Source organism: Hylaeus volcanicus, chromosome 4, assembly GCF_026283585.1.
Source record: "Hylaeus volcanicus isolate JK05 chromosome 4, UHH_iyHylVolc1.0_haploid, whole genome shotgun sequence".
Classification (NCBI taxonomy): domain Eukaryota; kingdom Metazoa; phylum Arthropoda; class Insecta; order Hymenoptera; family Colletidae; genus Hylaeus; species Hylaeus volcanicus.
This window is the reverse complement of record NC_071979.1, coordinates 24057262-24074971: the sequence shown is the minus strand read 5'-3', so window position 1 is coordinate 24074971 and position 17710 is coordinate 24057262. Positions and strand designations below refer to the sequence as shown.

The following is a 17710-nucleotide window of genomic DNA, read 5'->3' as shown; positions in this document are numbered from 1 at the left end:
CTTCTGTTCCCGCCAGAAAGTCGCGATATTACTTCGAATAATTATTTTTTTGTGAATTATCATTAAATGCTCGTGCTTAATATTGTCCACGATAAAATGGACCTCGCGAGAATTTATAAAATACTTCGAATGAAGTTTTTCATAATAATTTAATATGCACGTGAGCTGAGGGGGAGTTGATAATTTGGCGGGAAGACAGATAAATAGCGGAGCAAATGTTACTGGGTGGTTTCATCTTAGTCTTGGTCCAGAGGAAGAGAATAAAGATGAACTTTATATACGACTGAATCGAAATGTAAGATGGAAGGGGCGTATACAATTAGGAAATATTCGATTTATTTGTATACAGTGGGTGTAGAATGTATTCGTACACCGATCAATTTCCCAAAAAACTTCTGTGTGAAATTATAGTTTCTCAACTTCTTTTTTTATAATCAATGATATTTTACATATTCTCGGAAGTCTCTAAGGATAGATATAGTTCAAACAACATTTACTAGTTGATATAATTTGTGAAATTAACAAAAAAATGCGAAAAGTGGGTAAAAATATAGAAGCAATAAGTATTGCTTCTATATTGTTATAGAATATTTTCGGTATTTTTTCAAACGTGTACAATTTTTTTTTAATTTTATTGGAGATTTTACAATGCTTTTTGTTCATTAAATGACATTGTATTAGGTGGACTGAAAAGTAATGTCGTTTATTTTACATTAAATTCAAACAAATTTTTAATAAATTCCTTTTTTTAATCAATTATGTAATCGCCCTCGTTATCAACAGCCTTTTGCCATTTAATGTACAAATTTTGAATGCCATATCGATAAAAATCAATGAGCTAGTGAGTAATAAAAAAGTATTTCAAATTGAAAAAACGACATTACTTTCCAGTCCACCTAATAATTTGTACTGTTTCTTTCGCGATCTTTATATAAATGAAAGCCTTTCCTGAGATTTATGTGTGTGGCAATAATACATTTACGCTTATAGATCTTTTTGTAAATGAAAAGAACGATTTTCGAGCATAAAATTCTGTTATAAAAGTAAATAATTGTTATTTCTGGAATACTTATTATACAAAAATGAAAAAAATTATTAAATGTAAAATAATGACCAAGAACGATTCACGTTTCATTACAGAATCCGTACTAATTAAATTTTTCTTTATAGAAGATAGTATAATGAAATTTACTATTACATAAATGTAATTATTGCTATAAACCTTGCAATTTAATGATCACTTTGGAGTATTATCCAATAAACTTATATTAATTTGCAAGAAATACATACGATTATGGTTTTGTAGATTCTCAATAAAGGTTCGAGTATAATCGAAGGAATATGTTATATGATGGTGTTCTGTAAAATTTGTATAAATCATAAATTGAGCATCGTCGTATTAAAAATTACTGTACTTGTTCATCTAATCATTATAAAACTAAGTCAAAAATAGTTCCATATAAATGATGTATATTTGAAAAATGTTATATATCTTTTAATTCCTATTTACAATGTGAAGTTTCATATGTATGTATACATTACATAAAATTTTGTACATGTACTGTTCTTGAATCTTTATGGTATGTCCTCGATTTACGTTCGTAAATCTTCATTCAAGATTATTTTTAATACCCTCGACTGTGTTTGCATAAATTTCTACATAGACCTAGTACAACACACACATTTTGTTTCATTCTTTTCGATAACATTTCCGTACAAACTATATCATATATTTTATTTTTTCGCGAAAGATATTTTCATTGCATGCGAAGGTGTGATTTTGAATCCTTGAAGAGCATCTTTTGCAGCTCCTGATTGGACTTCGTTTTCAAACTCAACAAACGCGATATCGTGCCTGTTTGGTACCAAACGTACTTCCTTAAATCCAGGAAACTGATTGAAGAGCATAGACAACATCATTTCGCTAGTTTCATCTGGTAAGTTTGTAAGGAATAGAATTTGATTTGGTGGTTGTTCAGGTACAGCAGTATTGACTAAGCTTGGGTGTTGGGGAACACCGGCATGATAACCAATTTGCTGAGAATGTTTGGCCTGTTCTTTAGCTCGTTTCTTTGCACGTTTAGCTTCTTCATCCGCGGCAGGGACAACTCGTTTTGGTTTCTTAGGTCTTTCCGCATAGGTGCCTTTCATTTTGGCAATTATATCGCTGTCGGTTTTTGCATATTGTATCCTCTAAAATGTAGGCAAAAATTATATTTTTATCTGTTTTAGAACTAAAATAACCTATAATATTTAGAATAATATCACTTACCATTGGTTTGTCATAAAATGGAAAACCTTGCATTGACCTCAATGCATTCGTAGCACTAGCTATCTCCTTAAAAATAACAAATGCTTGTCCACGCATTTTTAATGTCTTTAATGCTACAATATCTAATATTTGCCCGAATTGTGAAAAAATTGCATACAAGGACTTCTTTAGTTCATCCTTCTTTATTTTTTCATTTAAATTATTAATGTAGATGGTATTATTTGGTCTAATATCCATCGTCACTGGAAGTAGAAAAGTGATTTAATTTAGAAAAATATTTTAATCACAGATAACACAAATTTTTAATATTGGAAAATTAGCAAAAACATCGAAACGATATAAGATTGATAAAACACATTACAAATAGAATGAAAGAATTAAATGTATTATATTTACACGATAAATAATAATACTTTTTGTGTACTGTAACAATTATGCTCAGTCGGCGTCAGTGTCTCGTAAAGGTTAAGGCACACTCAACACTGATGTGGGTACAACAACGAACCACCATAAGTGTAGAGAGGAAACTACATGTTTAAATTTGAACCACCTATTTCGTAAAAAAACATATATAAATAGCGACTTTTTTAAACATAATCTAGATTTAAAATCGGACAATTTTGTAATATAGATTTTTTATAGATAGTAATATCACGGACATACGTATTATTCTTTTATTCTTTTCAGAAACATGAGTGCCAAACCATTTAGAAACAGTAAAGGTGTAAATAGACCATTTCGTTCTCCATTTAGTACTCCTAAAAATGACAATACAAAAAATAATACAAATACTCCAGAATCAAATACCTGTGAAACACCATTGTAAGTACATATAAAGTAGTACTGTGCTTTCAAAATCTTATTTTACCAATCATGCATGTCTGATTGATTTTCCTTTTCTCATTTTAAAATAGGAGGGTTTCTGTATCAAAAAGATTACTTTTTCAAACACCTCCTACAAAAAAATTACGTTTAAGTAATGAGACCTACATAAACCAAACAGATGAACAAAATAAGGAGTTACGTCAGAGTGATTTGGATTCACTAAAAAAAAGAATACAAGAGAAACAAGAGTTAATTAATAATTTGAAAACTACATTGCTGTATAAAAAAAAGGTAAAAGCACATTACGTGTAAAGTATGTTACAGTTATTGGATTCTTAAAAAAGGTGCTTATGATTATAGAACAAAGCTGAAGATTTAGAAACTGCCATTAAAAAATGGACAGATGCTTGCCAAAATGCTCTTAGAGATTATCAGAATGATTTGCAAGAAAGAAATGGACGATCTGTGAAGATGGTTGAAATTTTATCTTCATTAGGAATAGAACCTAATACAGTCCAGTTTTACATTAATGATGATACATTTCTTTAAATGTATAATCATATACTTTGTCCCTTTTTATACGACAGAGAAATAAATAATTTGAAGTACAAGTTACAATGTTATATTTATTTATTATTTATTTACATATTTATAATAAGATTTCTACGTGAATATGAAAATTAAATGTATGATCTTTCGATATTTTCAAACGTATTATGTTTAAAATGGATGTGGTTTGAATGGGTAGTTTGGATCAAATAATTTTGGATCGTTAGCATATTTGGGATCTCTTGTCATGATGCCCATTAAACCTAGAATGTAGAAAAATTTACATTAACAAAGTATGAAATACATACATAAAAAGTAACTTTAAATAAAGATGTAGAATCACACCAGCAGATTGCGCTTTCAATATTTCTTCTTCCACTCTTTTTTGTTTGTATTCGCATAATCCAGTTATATGTTTTCCATAAATTCTACCCGTGTAACGACTTTGAAATTGCGATAATAAGCGTACATTCTTGAAAGTTGGTTCTATCTTGTGCTTACACAAAATGCATACTTTCCGCTCTTTCTTAAACGGATTTTCAGAGATTGTTGGCTGCAAAATGATTAGATACATTTAATTTAAATAATTTAAGTAACTTTACTATTTCAGTCGAAGAGATTTAGCGTTTACAATGAGATATTACCAGATCTGGATCGGGTGTCACGTCGGTTGTTTCTGTATTGGAAGTAAATGCTTCGCTGCTTTTATTACGATACAGAAATATTGGGACTCTGTTCGAAACATTTCTTAAAGTCTGAGCTGTAACAAACGTTCGAATCATTTTACAACTTAATAAACGTGCATACACAAACAGTCCATAAGCACGAAGAATAACAACATAAAAAGTGTATTTGACAAGAAGCGACGTATCGTAAATTGCAGTAAACTGTTAGAAATATTGATTACCAAATAAAGTTATATCATTGGATGGATCGAAAAAGGTTGCCGCTCACTAAGCAGCTCTGTGAGCGGGTTTTAGTAACTAGTAGCGTCATCAACGGGAAAACGCCCAAGCTTGTAGTGAAAATAGTTCCCCCTATTCTTGCTAGATGGCGACACTAAGTAAAGCGTCGATAAATTATTGCTGCATTAAATAATTATTCATTGAAATAATAAATTGAACTTATTAAGTAATATATTGTAGTATTATAATGGAAGGAATCGTATTAATTATGCATTTATAAAAAATAAAGTGTAATTTATTGAAATGTATCGTTTTCGCCATCTAGCGGCGACAATGGGAACTATTTTTATTACAAACTTGGGCATTTTGTCACCGATGGCGCCACTGATATTTTTATATGGCTACTTGGTTTCGCCAATGGTTATTAACTAACTCCGAAGGTTTAACAGACGAAACAATTTATTATTCTAGGAGTACAAAGCGTGTCGCTACAACGTTATCACGTGAACAGGAAGTAAGTAAGTCGAATTCGACGCGTGGTGTAACTACTAGTAACAACTATATTTTATTTCCTCCGATGTGAGACAGAGGGCGTCGTCGGTAATGTAGGACTCTGTTCCGCCACATTTATCTTTATTCCCACATTTCACTACTATTTCCAATTTCTCTTTTTCTTTTAATGTCTTTTAATTTTTCTGCAGTAAGAATTATCGAATATTTATAGAAGAATCCATTGTTTAACGTGATTTATTATTATTAAATAGCTCTGGAGGAAGGCTAGAGTTCGCAGCCCTCTGTTGTTGAATTGCGAAGCATAGTTACAGTTGGCTTATCTACAAAATAACAATCAATGGATTATATCATTAAACGGATTCCGTTATCGAAGTCTCTGCCACTCTATTTCTACAACGCGGAGGCGAGAGTCGTGCCGTTGAAGGTTTCGTAGCTAGTAATTTAAATTAATATATTTATTACTTAGAATCCGTTATCAATTGGTGGTGTGTACAGGTGAAAGTGATAGAAACAAGATGTGGCCCTCAATATTGGACGCAGTCAAAATGAATCCCTTTGGAACACCTTTTGTGACAGCTAAATGTCAGGGGCAGAACGAGCTCACGCAGTCACTCGTCAAGAATCATCACATTGCCGCAGCCTCCACCCCTGCTGGTGGTCAGTAGCAAATAATATTCATACTGAACAATCATTCGATTACCATTAAACGAATTCAAAAATTACATGTTTTACCTTGACTGTGTACGTCAAAAGGGCATCTTTTCGTTGGCATCTGGTTATCACAGAAAAATTGTACGATCTAATTAATTTTATTTTAGCAAAGTTTTCAGCTAGAGAATGTTGTTATATAATCTAAAATATTATTCATAGATATCCATTACTGTTTGAGTTGCTCCAAGTTTAAACATTAAGTTGATTAATGAATCAGAAAATCGTTTACGCCACCGTTATTTGTTTAATAGAAGATTTATCGTTATTTGCTGTGCGTCGTTATTTGTTTAGCGTACGTAAAATTATGTAATAAACACGGGTTTTCGCCTCATGGCTAGTAGTATCGTTATAAGTTTGTATGTTTCCATTCATTTTTTTTTTTTGTAATTTTTTGTCTCGTACAAAACCGCGTCTACTTAAAGTCAAATGTTTTTCTTGATAAATAAGACGAAAATGTGTTGATGAGTAAGTTGAGTAATCGAGTAGCTCGGCTAAAAATTCCATCATCTTCGATCGTTCCTCGCGAATCGAGGTTGCATAAGGAGTAGCCATTTTGTCGAAAACGCGCATGTGAGTACCGTTCTCGTAACCTTGGTTAGAAATTCGATTAAAAATAATAGTACGTTGGTACAGTGGCCGCGACCGAGAAACTAATTAAAGATATCCTAGTGTTCTTGAAAGGTTTATTATTGGATTAGAGCAAGGTGATAAGGTCATTCGTGTCGAATTTGAAGGTCTGCCAGGTTCGAATTGCACGCGTTGCCTGGATCAGCAAACAGCTGATCAATGGCAGTTTCTTTGATCAATTAACTATTCGCTTGCAAATAAATTTTTTTTTTCTAAACACACGATTTTAAGCACATTTTGCAGCGGACTTAACAAATACAATACATTTCTTAAGAAAATCGTAGTAGTTTAAAATTTTATTTTATTATATGCATAACATATATTTTTTCTTTAATATTCAGACAGTTGCGAGTTTGGATCGAACAAATACTTTCTGCTATGCGGTTTGGGAGGCATCCTGTCATGTGGTATCACTCACACCATGATCACACCCCTGGATCTGGTAAAATGTCGAATTCAAGTAGATTCAGAAAAATACAAATCGGTCTTCAACGGTTTCAGAGTAAGTATTAAATTATTTCTGACTACATTTTACAAATAAATACCATAATTGTATAATTCAACTGATTTCAGGTGACAGTGGCTGAGGATGGAACACGAGGTTTGGCAAAAGGTTGGGCTCCGACATTCTTTGGTTATTCTATTCAAGGAATGTTCAAATTCGGTCTCTATGAAGTCTTCAAAGTATATTATGCGGCACTTGCTGGAGAAGAAATGTCGTATGAATATAGGACAAGTTTATATCTTGTTTCTTCGGCATCTGCAGAATTTTTTGCTGATATTGGTCTAGCTCCATTTGAAGCTGCTAAAGTAATTATCGATTATTTTTCCACGGATATGTACAAATAACGTTTTTAACACATTTTAAAAAAAAAACGTAGACAGTTAGATCGATACTGTCCTCGTTATGATTTAAAGAAATTAGCAGATACTACTGTTCTATTATCTGTGCATTCCCGTGACTACTCCTACATCCAAAACAAGACAGAATTGTTCTTTTTCCCTGCATTGTTCCTACCGATCCTCATGTTTGCTTCATCATGTCCAATATCATATGTACTGTAAGTTTCTTTGAATGACTGTTAATATACATAGCATTGACTGTATGTTAAATCGCATAGAGTACACAGAGGATATTTTTTATGTAAACAGGTCAGAATTCAAACCATGCCAGGATTTGCAAATACTTTGAGAGAAGCATTACCAAAAATATATGGTGATGAAGGTCTTGGTGGATTCTACAAAGGGCTGGTACCTTTGTGGCTTCGTCAAATTCCATACACAATGATGAAGTTTGCTTGTTTCGAGCGAACGCTTGAGCTCTTGTACAAGTATGTAGTTCCTAAGCCACGACTAGAGTGTACAAAGGGTGAACAGTTGGTTGTCACCTTTGCAGCTGGATACATTGCTGGTGTATTTTGCGCAATTGTGTCTCACCCTGCTGATTCTGTAAGTGTACTTCGTATGTAATTATATTTTGATGTCTATTTTTATTTGTTTTATTAATATGACATTATTACATACTTTGTTAACATAGGTTGTATCAAAACTGAATCAAGAGAAGGGAGCATCTGCTGGCGACGTTCTGAGAAAACTTGGTTTCGCCGGTGTATGGAAGGGTCTTGGCCCTCGTATCGTTATGATTGGTACATTAACAGGAGCACAATGGTTTATTTATGATGCTGTGAAAGTGTGGCTTCGTATGCCCCGCCCACCACCACCAGAAATGCCAGAATCGCTCAAGAAGAAATACGGAGTGGCTTAATTATCATACACCAATAATATGTTTGATTGAATTGAAGCAATTGCAGTTAGAAAGAAAAGAGCATAGATGAATTACATTACTTCCTCACAATACATTGTCGAACAATGTTTTGCCATACATTTTGAGTATTTATTCTGTAATACAGACATCAGTGCAGGTGCCACTGCCTTGAAACTAGAAGTATTAATGTGGTGGAAAAATGACTCATAGTACATTGGCTATAATTACTATGATTAGAAGGAAGCAGCATATTTATAAACATTTAATTGTGACAGTGAGTTACCTATCGTAACCAAATGCTGTTACTTTGTACATAGAGTAATCACTGTAAATAAATGGTCTGTGATTGCTCGATTAAATCTCTAAGTTTGGTATTTATTTCTTGTACACCTGAACCAACAAAATATTCTATACACGTATCGATTTTCATTAGGTTTAATTAAAATTTGGAACATAATCCATACATTTAATAAATTTCAATACAATCTTCATATAAGTATAAATACATATATCAAGAAAAATACAGTGTACAATAGTTTCAATATCACAAGTTGATAAGTTTTATTCGTAACTGTATATACATGTGTTATAGAGCATTCATAGAAGCTAACCATTAACTCTTTGACTACGAAAGGCGTATATATTCGTACACGAAAATTTCCAATAAAAATCGTCCCGCAGTCAAAGGGTTAACAAATGTACAAAAATTTACATATATTATCTTGAATAAAATTTGTTATCTAAGTACATTTTAGCGTCTCGTATCGTCGGAAAGATCTTAAATGTCAGCTTTCCGTGTAAGTACAAGTCACATTTTTTTATCATTTCAAAAATCGGACTCGAACAATTTACAAAATAAAAGTTTATATCGATTTGATTAAATTCCGTTATTGTCGAATGCAACGCGACTACGCCACTAGAATCAATATAACTTAAGGCGCTCATATCCATTACGATACATCGTAATTCTTGTTTGTCTTCCGAATCTCCTGTATCTATGTAAATACCTTTCTCTCTTAATTTCAGTCTGTGTTCTATAACGTTGTGTGGATTTACTCCTACTCGTTTATACAATTCGGATTTAAAATGATTACTATTCGCAAAATTTAGAGTTCCACAATACTGAAAAATTTTCAATCCAGGAATTTCCACCGCCTAAAAATTACATAAAAATATATATCGTAATGATAATAATTTTAGTTTAACAAAAAAAAGTATCGTTAATTGCAAAAAGTAACGTACCGCCTTGTATCTACTCAAATCTAAATATAAATCTGTATTTGGTATGTGTCCCAGCAAACAAGTGTAAGGTCTAATGCTTTGTAATAAAATAATTAGTAGCGACAACATTATTCCAAACAATAAACCAATATCGATGCTCACTACAACAACTATTAAGAACGTGGCGATCCAAATTAACGCATCATATTTATTTAATTTCCAGAATTTCATAAGTTGCTTAGCTTGTTGAAACATTCCTTTCAAAGCTACCTAAAACAGAAAACAAAAAAGGAAACTGGTATATAATTCTTTAAATGATCTTTAAAATGTCATTTAATACCGCGTGTATACTTACGACGATAATTGATGCAAGAACGCATCTTGGTAGTGGTTCAAAAAATGGACCGATCCATAAAAGAATAGTAAGTAAAATTAAACAAGATACAATACTGGCTATTTGTGTTCGGCCGCCAACTGTTTGTTGAATTAAAGATCTACTCAATGATGCTGACACTGGCATGCACGAGAAGAATGATCCAAATATATTACTCATACCCTAAAATCATAATTTTAAAATATGTGTAATGGTTTCATACACAGTTTCGAAAGTATAGTTTCAAGAATAGTTTCCTTACCATTGCAAGAAGTTCTTGATTCGAATTAATTTTGTATTTAAGTTTTTGTGCAAATATTAAAGCCATTGATATAGTTATAGTGTAAGAAACCATGGTTATAGCAATACTATCTATTGCTACAAGATGTAATAAATCAAATGTTGGTATTGCTGGTGATGGAAGACTGTTAATTTTTAATTTCACAAAATAAGAATGTCAAGTCATACTCATAGACGAAAAACAATTAAAATAAATGTTTACACACCCTGTGGGGATATTCCCTACATCTTGGATATTATACTCCTTAGATAAGCCAAGGTACTTTGAAGTTAAAGTACCACTTACAACTGCAATCAGTTCTATTGGTATTGGAATGCTGCATTTTTTGTTTGCCCATGGCTAATATCAATACAGAATAATTATTCATATATGTTTTTATAATGAAATCATTATAATATTCACCTTTAAAAATTCGTTGTTAAAAGTAAGACAAGTAATTGTTATCAATGACACAATCACAGCAGCTATATTTGTATTTCGTATCTCTTTAATAATATCTATAAATGTCTGAAATAAATTGTTCCATTAGTTTACTATCATTAAAACAATTCTTTTAAACAAGTTCTATTTAATACTGTGTACATACAAAAATAAGTTTAAAATATCCTTTCTGCTTTGGTAATTTCAAACCTAGGAGATCTTTAATTTGGGATACAAAAACATAAACTGCTGCACCAGTTGTAAAACTATTTACTAAAGGTTCGCTAAGCAATGTGCTTATGATACCCAAGTGGAATATGTACATTATGATCTGAGAAAAAATGGAACATAATTATTAAGTTTATCTAAATATAAAATAAATTTATGAACATTACCTGATATATCCCAACCATGAATGTGACTGCTGTTGCAACTTGCATTGGTGTATACATATACAAGTGTTCCTTGGTATGATTGAACATTATATCCGTAGCATTTGGAGTTGTACTCTCATCATAGTGTGGTATCGAGTAAGTCATCACTGTTTTCCCAGTCATTAGGCAAACCACAGCAAAAGTTCCTGATGAGTGCCAATAATATTTGATTGTTCTAGCTTGTCTAATAAGTTCTTATTAAAAGGAGCTATGTGTAACTCTTCTGTAATAGAAGTAGTATTTTACTAAATATACAAACCCAAAATGTGAAACACTAAAAATCTTGGTACTAGCAGTTGATTTTCGTAAATTTTGGGAATCTTTCTTATTTTCTATTTTATCAGGCTGAAGCCGAAGTTTATAGTTTAATATAAATTTGTTCTTACCAATAGACACATGTCTTGATGTGCCAAAAAGGAAATACACTAAAACAGGAAAAAATGCCATGTATATGCCAACTACTGGTGGTACATTTCCCAAAAGCGCGTAAGCCATGCCCTGAGGAATGTGCATAACTGCTACAGTTAAACCAGAAATTATATCAGAGATAATATTTTTTCTCCAATTGTAACTTCTCAACCAATTTATGGAAGGAATTGTGGATGTCATGCATGATTTCCAATTCTTAGATTTCAAAGCATGTATGGTGTTTTTGAAAACTAAAACAAAATAATTATTGTCAATGTTTAGTCAATTACTATATAAAAATTAAAAAAATATTCTCTTCCAAGTACCAGATATATTTGGCATTTCATAATTATAATCTTCATTTAAAGCTTCTTGTTCATACATTGGCCTTTCTAAATGTACTTGTAACAATGCATCATGCTTCTCCATGTTAACAGTAATTAATAAAAATCATGGACTTTGATCAACAGAAAAATTAAGTATCTGTAATAAATAAGTATTTCTAACATGTAACAATTAATTTTAAATTACACAAACTTGAAATTTACATATATTGTTATATAATACACTTGTACTTATCAATTATTCCTAATATTTATCATAATACAATCTATATTTTATAAAATACAAATATAGCTTTAAAATCGTACAGAATTATTAACAAATCATCAATACATAATTTTGAAACTTGCACGTATCGAAATTAACATTCTTATTCATGCGCGCCACTCATGTGATTAAATAAAGTAACCTAGAAATATTAAAAAAAAATCTTATTTTCAATGGCTTTATTTAATGTTCAACATTTTTATTACTTTTTTGCGACTTAAGTACTGCCTTATTATAACTATTTTTGGTCACTAGTAGATGACAAAAGATATTAAATAAACTTGTGTTTTAGGAAAATGACACGTTTTTACTTTACTGCAAAGCAGAGACACTTGACCACTTGATTGCGATCACTGGCCATCATTGTGATACTTTGATTCGATCAATACATTTTATAGATATGTACACATACAAATGTTATTATCACATATTCTTATAAATGTTTATCATGTGATACAGTAGTAATAATAAAACATATTAGTAACACATGTGGTTAGTAGAGCTGTTGTAGATAAATGAAAATTCTTATCTAATCTGTTATTCCTACTTCTATGTTATCCAAAAATGACATAGTCTTTATTTACTTGTGTGTCTATATTTAATCAGTTTATACAATTACTTTTACAGTTATATATTTTTATACAAATTGAAAATAGTTGAAACTGTATAACGCACAGAAACATAACTTTGCAGTATTATTTTTCATAATTATTATATAAAAACGAAAGGGAACGTTAGTTTTACTTATTTAAACATCAGGAGAAGAACTTACTAAAATATCAGATACTCAAATTTTCTTCTTCTACTCTTGTAGTATTTTGTACTTACCTTTATTATTACATAACTATAAGAGCATACAAATTACAATAAAATATGTATATATTAAAACATTGTGTAACAATGATGTTTATAATATACATACCTAGTATATAATGAAAATGAAATATATTTATATATACATATCTTATTTAGAATACACACGCGCGCGCACGCGCACACACGCACACACAAGTAATCTTTCATGAATTTTTGTAAAGATATGTAGGTACACGAACATTTAAGATAATACACTGTTTATATATTTATTAAATTAAATGCACATCTATTGTCGCTATAGCAGTAAAATGATACACGAATATCCACTACATCACGCGTAGACTTATCATACTGTTTTCCTTCTATTTCTCTCGTTCTTTTTTTTTCATTTGGAAATCACGGTTTTATCATGGTACTTTTCTCGATAGTCGAATGACTTTTAAAAAATGCAAATCAGGCCGCTTCCTCGTTACTACCGCTAAGGGAACGCGTATTATGTTGGTAATTGCGTTTTGCGACGAATCCCCCCGAATGTTGCGTATCGTACATTTTCCGATTTTCTAAATAACGACGATAGTTATTCTCCCGTTTCCTCCGTTGTTCAGCTGCTTGTTGTCTCAGTTTCTCTGGATTCATGTGCGTCGTCACCATATGCCTCGTCAACGAGCTCATGAATTTGTACGTGATGCCACACACGTCGCAAGAGAGTATTTCCTCGTTTGCTCCTTGCTAAAGTTCATAAATAAAAAGAAACGTGTCACAATAATGAATTGTTCGTATTAAAAAAAAATTTTCGAAATGGAAAATCTTTTTTGGAATTATATTAATATTTTTCGTGATGCGACAAATTGCAGAAAATATGAGAAATGTCAAATTATATATTGAACCTTTTTCTCGTACGAGACCCGAAAGATTTAAACGCTAAGATCGTATTTATCATACGTACTTGTTGATGTACCATCATATGTCTCTGCAAATTGTTCAATCGGTTGAACTCTCGACCACAAACCTCACAGTCAAATTTCTTATCGGGATCATGATTCTTTTTATGTAGACTCAGATCAGTTGCATGTAAGAATGATTTATGACATACATCGCATGTGTGGCTCCGCTGATCGTCAGCCAAATGTGACTGCTCGTGTTTGACCAGACTAGCTTTCTCTACGAAGCGACGACCGCAGTAAATGCACGGAAGAGGTCGAGATTGTGAATTATGAAGCGTTAAATGCCGACGTAGAGCGGTAGACGTTGGAAAGTTTTTATGACACTCGAGGCACTGAAACGGTCGGTCACCAGTGTGAGTTTTTCTATGACGAGCTAGAGAATTTTGATCTGGATATCTACAATTTTAATAAAAGGAATCAATTATTTTCAGTCGTAAAACGAACATATATAGATATATGAAAGTTATATTGTTCACAAGAAATCACCTTTTCGGGCATAAGTCGCATGGGAAGTTTCTTGTTGTAACATCTTCTTCACGGGCGTGTTTAAGTCTATTGTGTCGAAGTAATTGGAAAGAAGTTTTAAAACTTTTATTACAAATATCGCATTTTAAATTATCTGTTGTTGGTATAATGACTTGTGTTCGTTTCTGTCCGTGTTCATCCTCGGATATGATTAGAGAAATGGTCACTGTATTATCCTCACTTTCCAGATCGTTAGCAGACACTGCAGAGTTCTAAAAGGTAGTAAAAATGAAAATAGGGAAATTCTGTCGAGTACGTTTTGCAGAAATTATTGAAAATACCTGTGTGTTACTGGGAGGGAACTTGGGGTCGATATCTGGTAGAACATACGATTCTTCTTTGATTTGTCTAGCATTTTGTTGAGATTTAGCTTGTGATTCTCGGCTAATGGGATCAACACCGTTTTCTGCGATAGCGTAATGTCCATCTTCGGTTAAATATACTGGCTGTAAAGTCCCAGTGTCGTCTTTGAAGTATAGCTGACCCTCTTCGTCTTCGTGTAAAAATATTTGGTCCTAAAATAAAATTAGTCGAAATTATATCATACTAGAATTATATGATATTGAAAAATATTTTTAATTTTTCACTTCAAAAATAATACCTGAGAATTCTCTTTTTCTGGATTTTGATTGGCATCCGAATGAACCGTTTCAGGTGCTTGCTCATCTTGTTCCATTGGCACAGGATTGTATGGATAACGTTCGTTATCATCTACGGATTGTGCAACATATAAGGCTTCTATGTTGTCTCCTTCGTAATAAATCGTTCCTTCGATTGGTATGGTGTTTTCATCCAACTGCTCCATCTAAAAATAAGGACTTTATATTTAGAAGTAATATTAACAATTGTAATTTTTATTCTTATTAATATAAAAACTGTACAAACCTTAATGAAATGGGCATCTGAGAGCTTGTCAACCTGCAGTGTTTTGACAGTGTTTTGTTTCTTTGTACCAAGGACAGTATACAGCAAGTTATTTTCAACATTCTTCACAATTTCATGACTTATGCTTGTATCAACATTTTCATCATTATTTACATTATTTTTTAAATCTTGACCTAACCTAGATTTCTCTGTTCTGTCTGGCAATTCTACATTATCTCGGGATTCTGATCTATTTGTTTGTAAAGGAAAAATAATTGTTTGATTATTTATAGATTTTCTATCTCTGTGTTGTGTTCTCTGTCCTCGTAAATATTCTATGCAATGATCCATAGTGTCTGAATCCTGCTCAGATTTTTCCTCCTCATCCATATCTTCATCTTGCCAATCTTCATCTACATCATATGTTATAACTTGTTTACCACTGCTCATATGAGAACGATATCTTCTTTCATTTTCATTCTCAGAGTGTGGTTTCACAACTGAATTGTTTTCCTCCAAACCATAAAGTTCCATTTCAGAACTTCGATCATACAGATCATTTTGCAGTCTCTCTGTACTTCTTTCATCATCTTTATCACTGATTCCTTTCAGAGGATCATCGGCTTCCAATGATTCTTCGCTTTCCTCTTCTACTTCTTCTATTATTTCTATAATTTCTTCTATTTCTGTTGTTTCAGAATCTTCTGTAGTTTCTGACTCTACTATGATGTTTTCTTGTGAAATTGCTTTTTTTAATAATTCTATCACACTTTTATCACTGTTGGTTTCTATTGTATCTAATATTTCGTGGGACTGTTCCATAGTAGATTTGAACTAAATATTGTTGTCCAAGTGGCGCTTAAAAAAGAGTGTACTTTATACATTTACGGTACAACCTATAATATAATTTTATAATATATAATATATAATATAATTTTGAAAGATGACAAATAATATTATTTATTCTGATAAGAGAATTTTACATATTACATACATACAATTATATACCAATGTACAAAAATTAATATTATAACTATGCATTCAACAAGATATTACATATAAGCAAATGATTATTACTATTGGATAGAAAGAGAACCAATAGCTTTTACAATAAACTTTATAAAGTCTACATTCGGTTGACAAAGTATGTACCTTAAATGATTAAAACAATTCTAATTCACTCGAGATCTTCTAAAAGATAGGATGTACCTTTATAAGGAGTATAATACATGCAGCCTTTTATTAACGATAAACTTCATATTAACTACAAAATACTTCTATGTATGTAGAGAGCCTACATATAACTCGTACATTAATTCCATTTATAGATGAGCAATATTTACAATTGTACGGTTATAAAACAAAATTAATAAAATATTAATAAAAGAGGAGTATATCCTAAATGTGTTCGTCCTTCAGGTTCATCCATACTTCTTTTCAAACTGATTTACACGGGCATTCGAGGATTCTGCATCGAGCGTGCATTTCGTACACATTCTTTATAGATACGAAATCCTTTAACATGATATTGCGGCTTCGAAGGAATGATTTCTACATTAAAATGATCGTTTCAAGTATCCTGATAAAACCATAAGATTTTATATGTGACAAGAAGTACGCGGTTCACCTGTCGGTACGAAAATGTCTTGCATTTATCAACGGATAGCAAAATGGCTACAAAATGACAGTGATTATCTCCTTGAAAAGGTACACGTTAACACGTTAAGATGGGAAAAACATGAGCCAAGGAAAGAACAACAATGTGCACAATTTTGTTCACTGTACCTGTCTTAAATAGTTGAAATATTGTAAGCAACGTTGGAAAAAATTGTTTTTGCTCGGTCGATATGCGCTAGTATATCTGTCTCTATACTTCCCCAGCAAGCAAGTGACGCCACCTTAAACACCACGAAGCTGAACCTTAAACGTCACTATTAGGTTGTGTCGCTGCATTCACAAATTGTCCAACCTAGATTCTACGACAGGCGATTATATACAGGGTGTCCCAAAAATGTTGTAACACCTTGAAAGGGGTGGTTCGGGAGGTGATTTGAAACAAGTTTTTCCTTAGCGAAAATGTTGTCCGAGGCTTCGTTGAGGAGATATTAACGGAAAACCCCGACCAATCAGAGCGCGCGGATACCGTTGGAGCGACTAGGCGGCCACGCTCATACGCTACCGCGGCCTCTCCACCGGCATACTCGCGCTCTGATTGGTCAGTGTTTTCCGTTAATATCTCCTCAACAAAGCCTCGGACAACATTTTCGCTAAGGAAAAACTTGTTTCAAATCACCTCCCGAACCACCCCTTTCAAGATGTTACAACATTTTTAGGACACTCTGTATGTTTGTCTGTTGATTGGCTCACTATTGTCGAAAGGCTCGACTAAAATTTATCGAACCTAATTAAACGTTGAGAACCAACGAGTATTTTGAGGAGTTTAGTACTTTGTAGCACTAAACAAATCGAGAATAACAGAATTTTCTTTGAGTATTCACATTGTAATTTATAGTTAAATATCGCCTTTGCTGTCAGCCCTTTAATAATTAGGATTCTGGAATGAGAGTTAATAAGAGAAAATATGTAAAGATATCAAATAAAACACTATAAGTAAAGATATGTTTAAAA

General features: G+C 32.2%; 6 protein-coding genes across 16 annotated transcripts; 2 read left to right on the top strand and 4 right to left on the bottom strand.

The window, feature by feature from the left end:
- Positions 1-1146: 1146 nt before the first annotated feature.
- On the bottom strand, positions 1147-2789 carry LOC128875544 (U1 small nuclear ribonucleoprotein A). Of its 2 annotated transcripts, none has more exons than XM_054121197.1 (3): positions 2669-2789; positions 2273-2514; positions 1147-2193 (listed from the first exon to the last, which is right to left on the bottom strand). In XM_054121197.1, the coding sequence occupies exons 2-3, from the start codon at positions 2507-2509 to the stop codon at positions 1735-1737; spliced, it is 696 nt and encodes a 231-aa protein (XP_053977172.1). In that variant the 5' UTR covers positions 2510-2514; positions 2669-2789; the 3' UTR covers positions 1147-1734. The 2 variants fall into 2 exon arrangements, with proteins under 2 accessions (XP_053977172.1, XP_053977171.1); XM_054121196.1 differs by having other exon boundaries at positions 2686-2780.
- LOC128875545 (swi5-dependent recombination DNA repair protein 1 homolog) lies at positions 2665-3790 on the top strand. 3 transcript variants are annotated; one of them, XM_054121198.1, is made up of 4 exons: positions 2665-2759; positions 2960-3094; positions 3187-3388; positions 3458-3790. In XM_054121198.1, the coding sequence occupies exons 1-4, from the start codon at positions 2707-2709 to the stop codon at positions 3644-3646; spliced, it is 579 nt and encodes a 192-aa protein (XP_053977173.1). In that variant the 5' UTR covers positions 2665-2706; the 3' UTR covers positions 3647-3790. The 3 variants fall into 3 exon arrangements, with proteins under 3 accessions (XP_053977173.1, XP_053977175.1, XP_053977174.1); XM_054121200.1 differs by lacking the exon at positions 2665-2759 and adding an exon at positions 2775-2894; XM_054121199.1 differs by lacking the exon at positions 2665-2759 and adding an exon at positions 2789-2829.
- LOC128875547 (28S ribosomal protein S18c, mitochondrial) lies at positions 3704-4555 on the bottom strand. The gene is made up of 3 exons (XM_054121203.1): positions 4291-4555; positions 3992-4199; positions 3704-3909 (listed from the first exon to the last, which is right to left on the bottom strand). Exons 1-3 carry the CDS (start codon positions 4426-4428, stop codon positions 3818-3820), a joined length of 438 nt encoding a protein of 145 aa, XP_053977178.1. The 5' UTR covers positions 4429-4555; the 3' UTR covers positions 3704-3817.
- An 819-nt stretch (positions 4556-5374) lies between these two features.
- On the top strand, positions 5375-8526 carry LOC128874925 (phosphate carrier protein, mitochondrial). Its single transcript, XM_054120101.1, has 6 exons — positions 5375-5488; positions 5560-5721; positions 6744-6904; positions 6976-7212; positions 7555-7851; positions 7940-8526. The coding sequence occupies exons 2-6, from the start codon at positions 5580-5582 to the stop codon at positions 8165-8167; spliced, it is 1065 nt and encodes a 354-aa protein (XP_053976076.1). The 5' UTR covers positions 5375-5488; positions 5560-5579; the 3' UTR covers positions 8168-8526.
- A 155-nt stretch (positions 8527-8681) lies between these two features.
- On the bottom strand, positions 8682-12453 carry LOC128874924 (solute carrier family 26 member 6-like). 5 transcript variants are annotated; one of them, XM_054120098.1, is made up of 12 exons: positions 12140-12453; positions 12017-12075; positions 11651-11807; positions 11303-11575; positions 10878-11062; positions 10649-10813; positions 10465-10569; positions 10268-10401; positions 10024-10186; positions 9744-9944; positions 9410-9658; positions 8682-9322 (listed from the first exon to the last, which is right to left on the bottom strand). In XM_054120098.1, exons 3-12 carry the CDS (start codon positions 11751-11753, stop codon positions 8885-8887), a joined length of 2016 nt encoding a protein of 671 aa, XP_053976073.1. In that variant the 5' UTR covers positions 11754-11807; positions 12017-12075; positions 12140-12453; the 3' UTR covers positions 8682-8884. The 5 variants fall into 5 exon arrangements, with proteins under 5 accessions (XP_053976073.1, XP_053976072.1, XP_053976071.1 ...); XM_054120097.1 differs by having other exon boundaries at positions 11975-12453; XM_054120096.1 differs by lacking the exon at positions 12017-12075.
- A 548-nt stretch (positions 12454-13001) lies between these two features.
- LOC128874923 (zinc finger protein 652-A-like) lies at positions 13002-17028 on the bottom strand. 4 transcript variants are annotated; one of them, XM_054120091.1, is made up of 7 exons: positions 16868-17028; positions 15104-15940; positions 14820-15023; positions 14500-14733; positions 14180-14430; positions 13696-14089; positions 13002-13478 (listed from the first exon to the last, which is right to left on the bottom strand). In XM_054120091.1, exons 2-7 carry the CDS (start codon positions 15902-15904, stop codon positions 13203-13205), a joined length of 2160 nt encoding a protein of 719 aa, XP_053976066.1. In that variant the 5' UTR covers positions 15905-15940; positions 16868-17028; the 3' UTR covers positions 13002-13202. The 4 variants fall into 4 exon arrangements, with proteins under 4 accessions (XP_053976066.1, XP_053976068.1, XP_053976069.1 ...); XM_054120093.1 differs by having other exon boundaries at positions 13759-14089; XM_054120094.1 differs by having other exon boundaries at positions 13843-14089.
- Between the last annotated feature and the right edge of the window lie 682 nt (positions 17029-17710).

Bases quoted from the DNA above. Each gene is read 5' to 3' on its own strand.
- LOC128875544 (XM_054121196.1), bottom strand. The intron at 2,194-2,272 runs GTAAGTGATATT...CCTACATTTTAG, and splicing joins CATTTTATGACAAACCAATG to AGGATACAATATGCAAAAAC.
- LOC128875545 (XM_054121198.1), top strand. From the start codon at position 2,707: ATGCTCAGTCGGCGTCAGTGTCTCGTAAAGGTTAAGGCACACTCAACA. The intron at 3,095-3,186 runs GTAAGTACATAT...ATTTTAAAATAG, and splicing joins AATACCTGTGAAACACCATT to GAGGGTTTCTGTATCAAAAA. The intron at 3,389-3,457 runs GTAAAAGCACAT...TTATGATTATAG, and splicing joins CATTGCTGTATAAAAAAAAG to AACAAAGCTGAAGATTTAGA.
- LOC128875547 (XM_054121203.1), bottom strand. From the start codon at position 4,428: ATGATTCGAACGTTTGTTACAGCTCAGACTTTAAGAAATGTTTCGAAC. The intron at 4,200-4,290 runs GTAATATCTCAT...ATCATTTTGCAG, and splicing joins TGACACCCGATCCAGATCTG to CCAACAATCTCTGAAAATCC. The intron at 3,910-3,991 runs GTGTGATTCTAC...TCTACATTCTAG, and splicing joins ATTGAAAGCGCAATCTGCTG to GTTTAATGGGCATCATGACA.
- LOC128874925 (XM_054120101.1), top strand. From the start codon at position 5,580: ATGTGGCCCTCAATATTGGACGCAGTCAAAATGAATCCCTTTGGAACA. The intron at 5,722-6,743 runs GTCAGTAGCAAA...TTTAATATTCAG, and splicing joins AGCCTCCACCCCTGCTGGTG to ACAGTTGCGAGTTTGGATCG. The intron at 6,905-6,975 runs GTAAGTATTAAA...AACTGATTTCAG, and splicing joins CGGTCTTCAACGGTTTCAGA to GTGACAGTGGCTGAGGATGG.
- LOC128874924 (XM_054120097.1), bottom strand. From the start codon at position 11,753: ATGGAGAAGCATGATGCATTGTTACAAGTACATTTAGAAAGGCCAATG. The intron at 10,187-10,267 runs GTGTGTAAACAT...AAAAATTAACAG, and splicing joins GTAGGGAATATCCCCACAGG to TCTTCCATCACCAGCAATAC. The intron at 9,323-9,409 runs GTACGTTACTTT...TGTAATTTTTAG, and splicing joins ATTTGAGTAGATACAAGGCG to GCGGTGGAAATTCCTGGATT.
- LOC128874923 (XM_054120091.1), bottom strand. From the start codon at position 15,904: ATGGAACAGTCCCACGAAATATTAGATACAATAGAAACCAACAGTGAT. The intron at 15,024-15,103 runs GTTTGTACAGTT...CCTTATTTTTAG, and splicing joins CAGATGCCCATTTCATTAAG to ATGGAGCAGTTGGATGAAAA. The intron at 14,090-14,179 runs GTGATTTCTTGT...TTAAAATTGTAG, and splicing joins TGCGACTTATGCCCGAAAAG to ATATCCAGATCAAAATTCTC.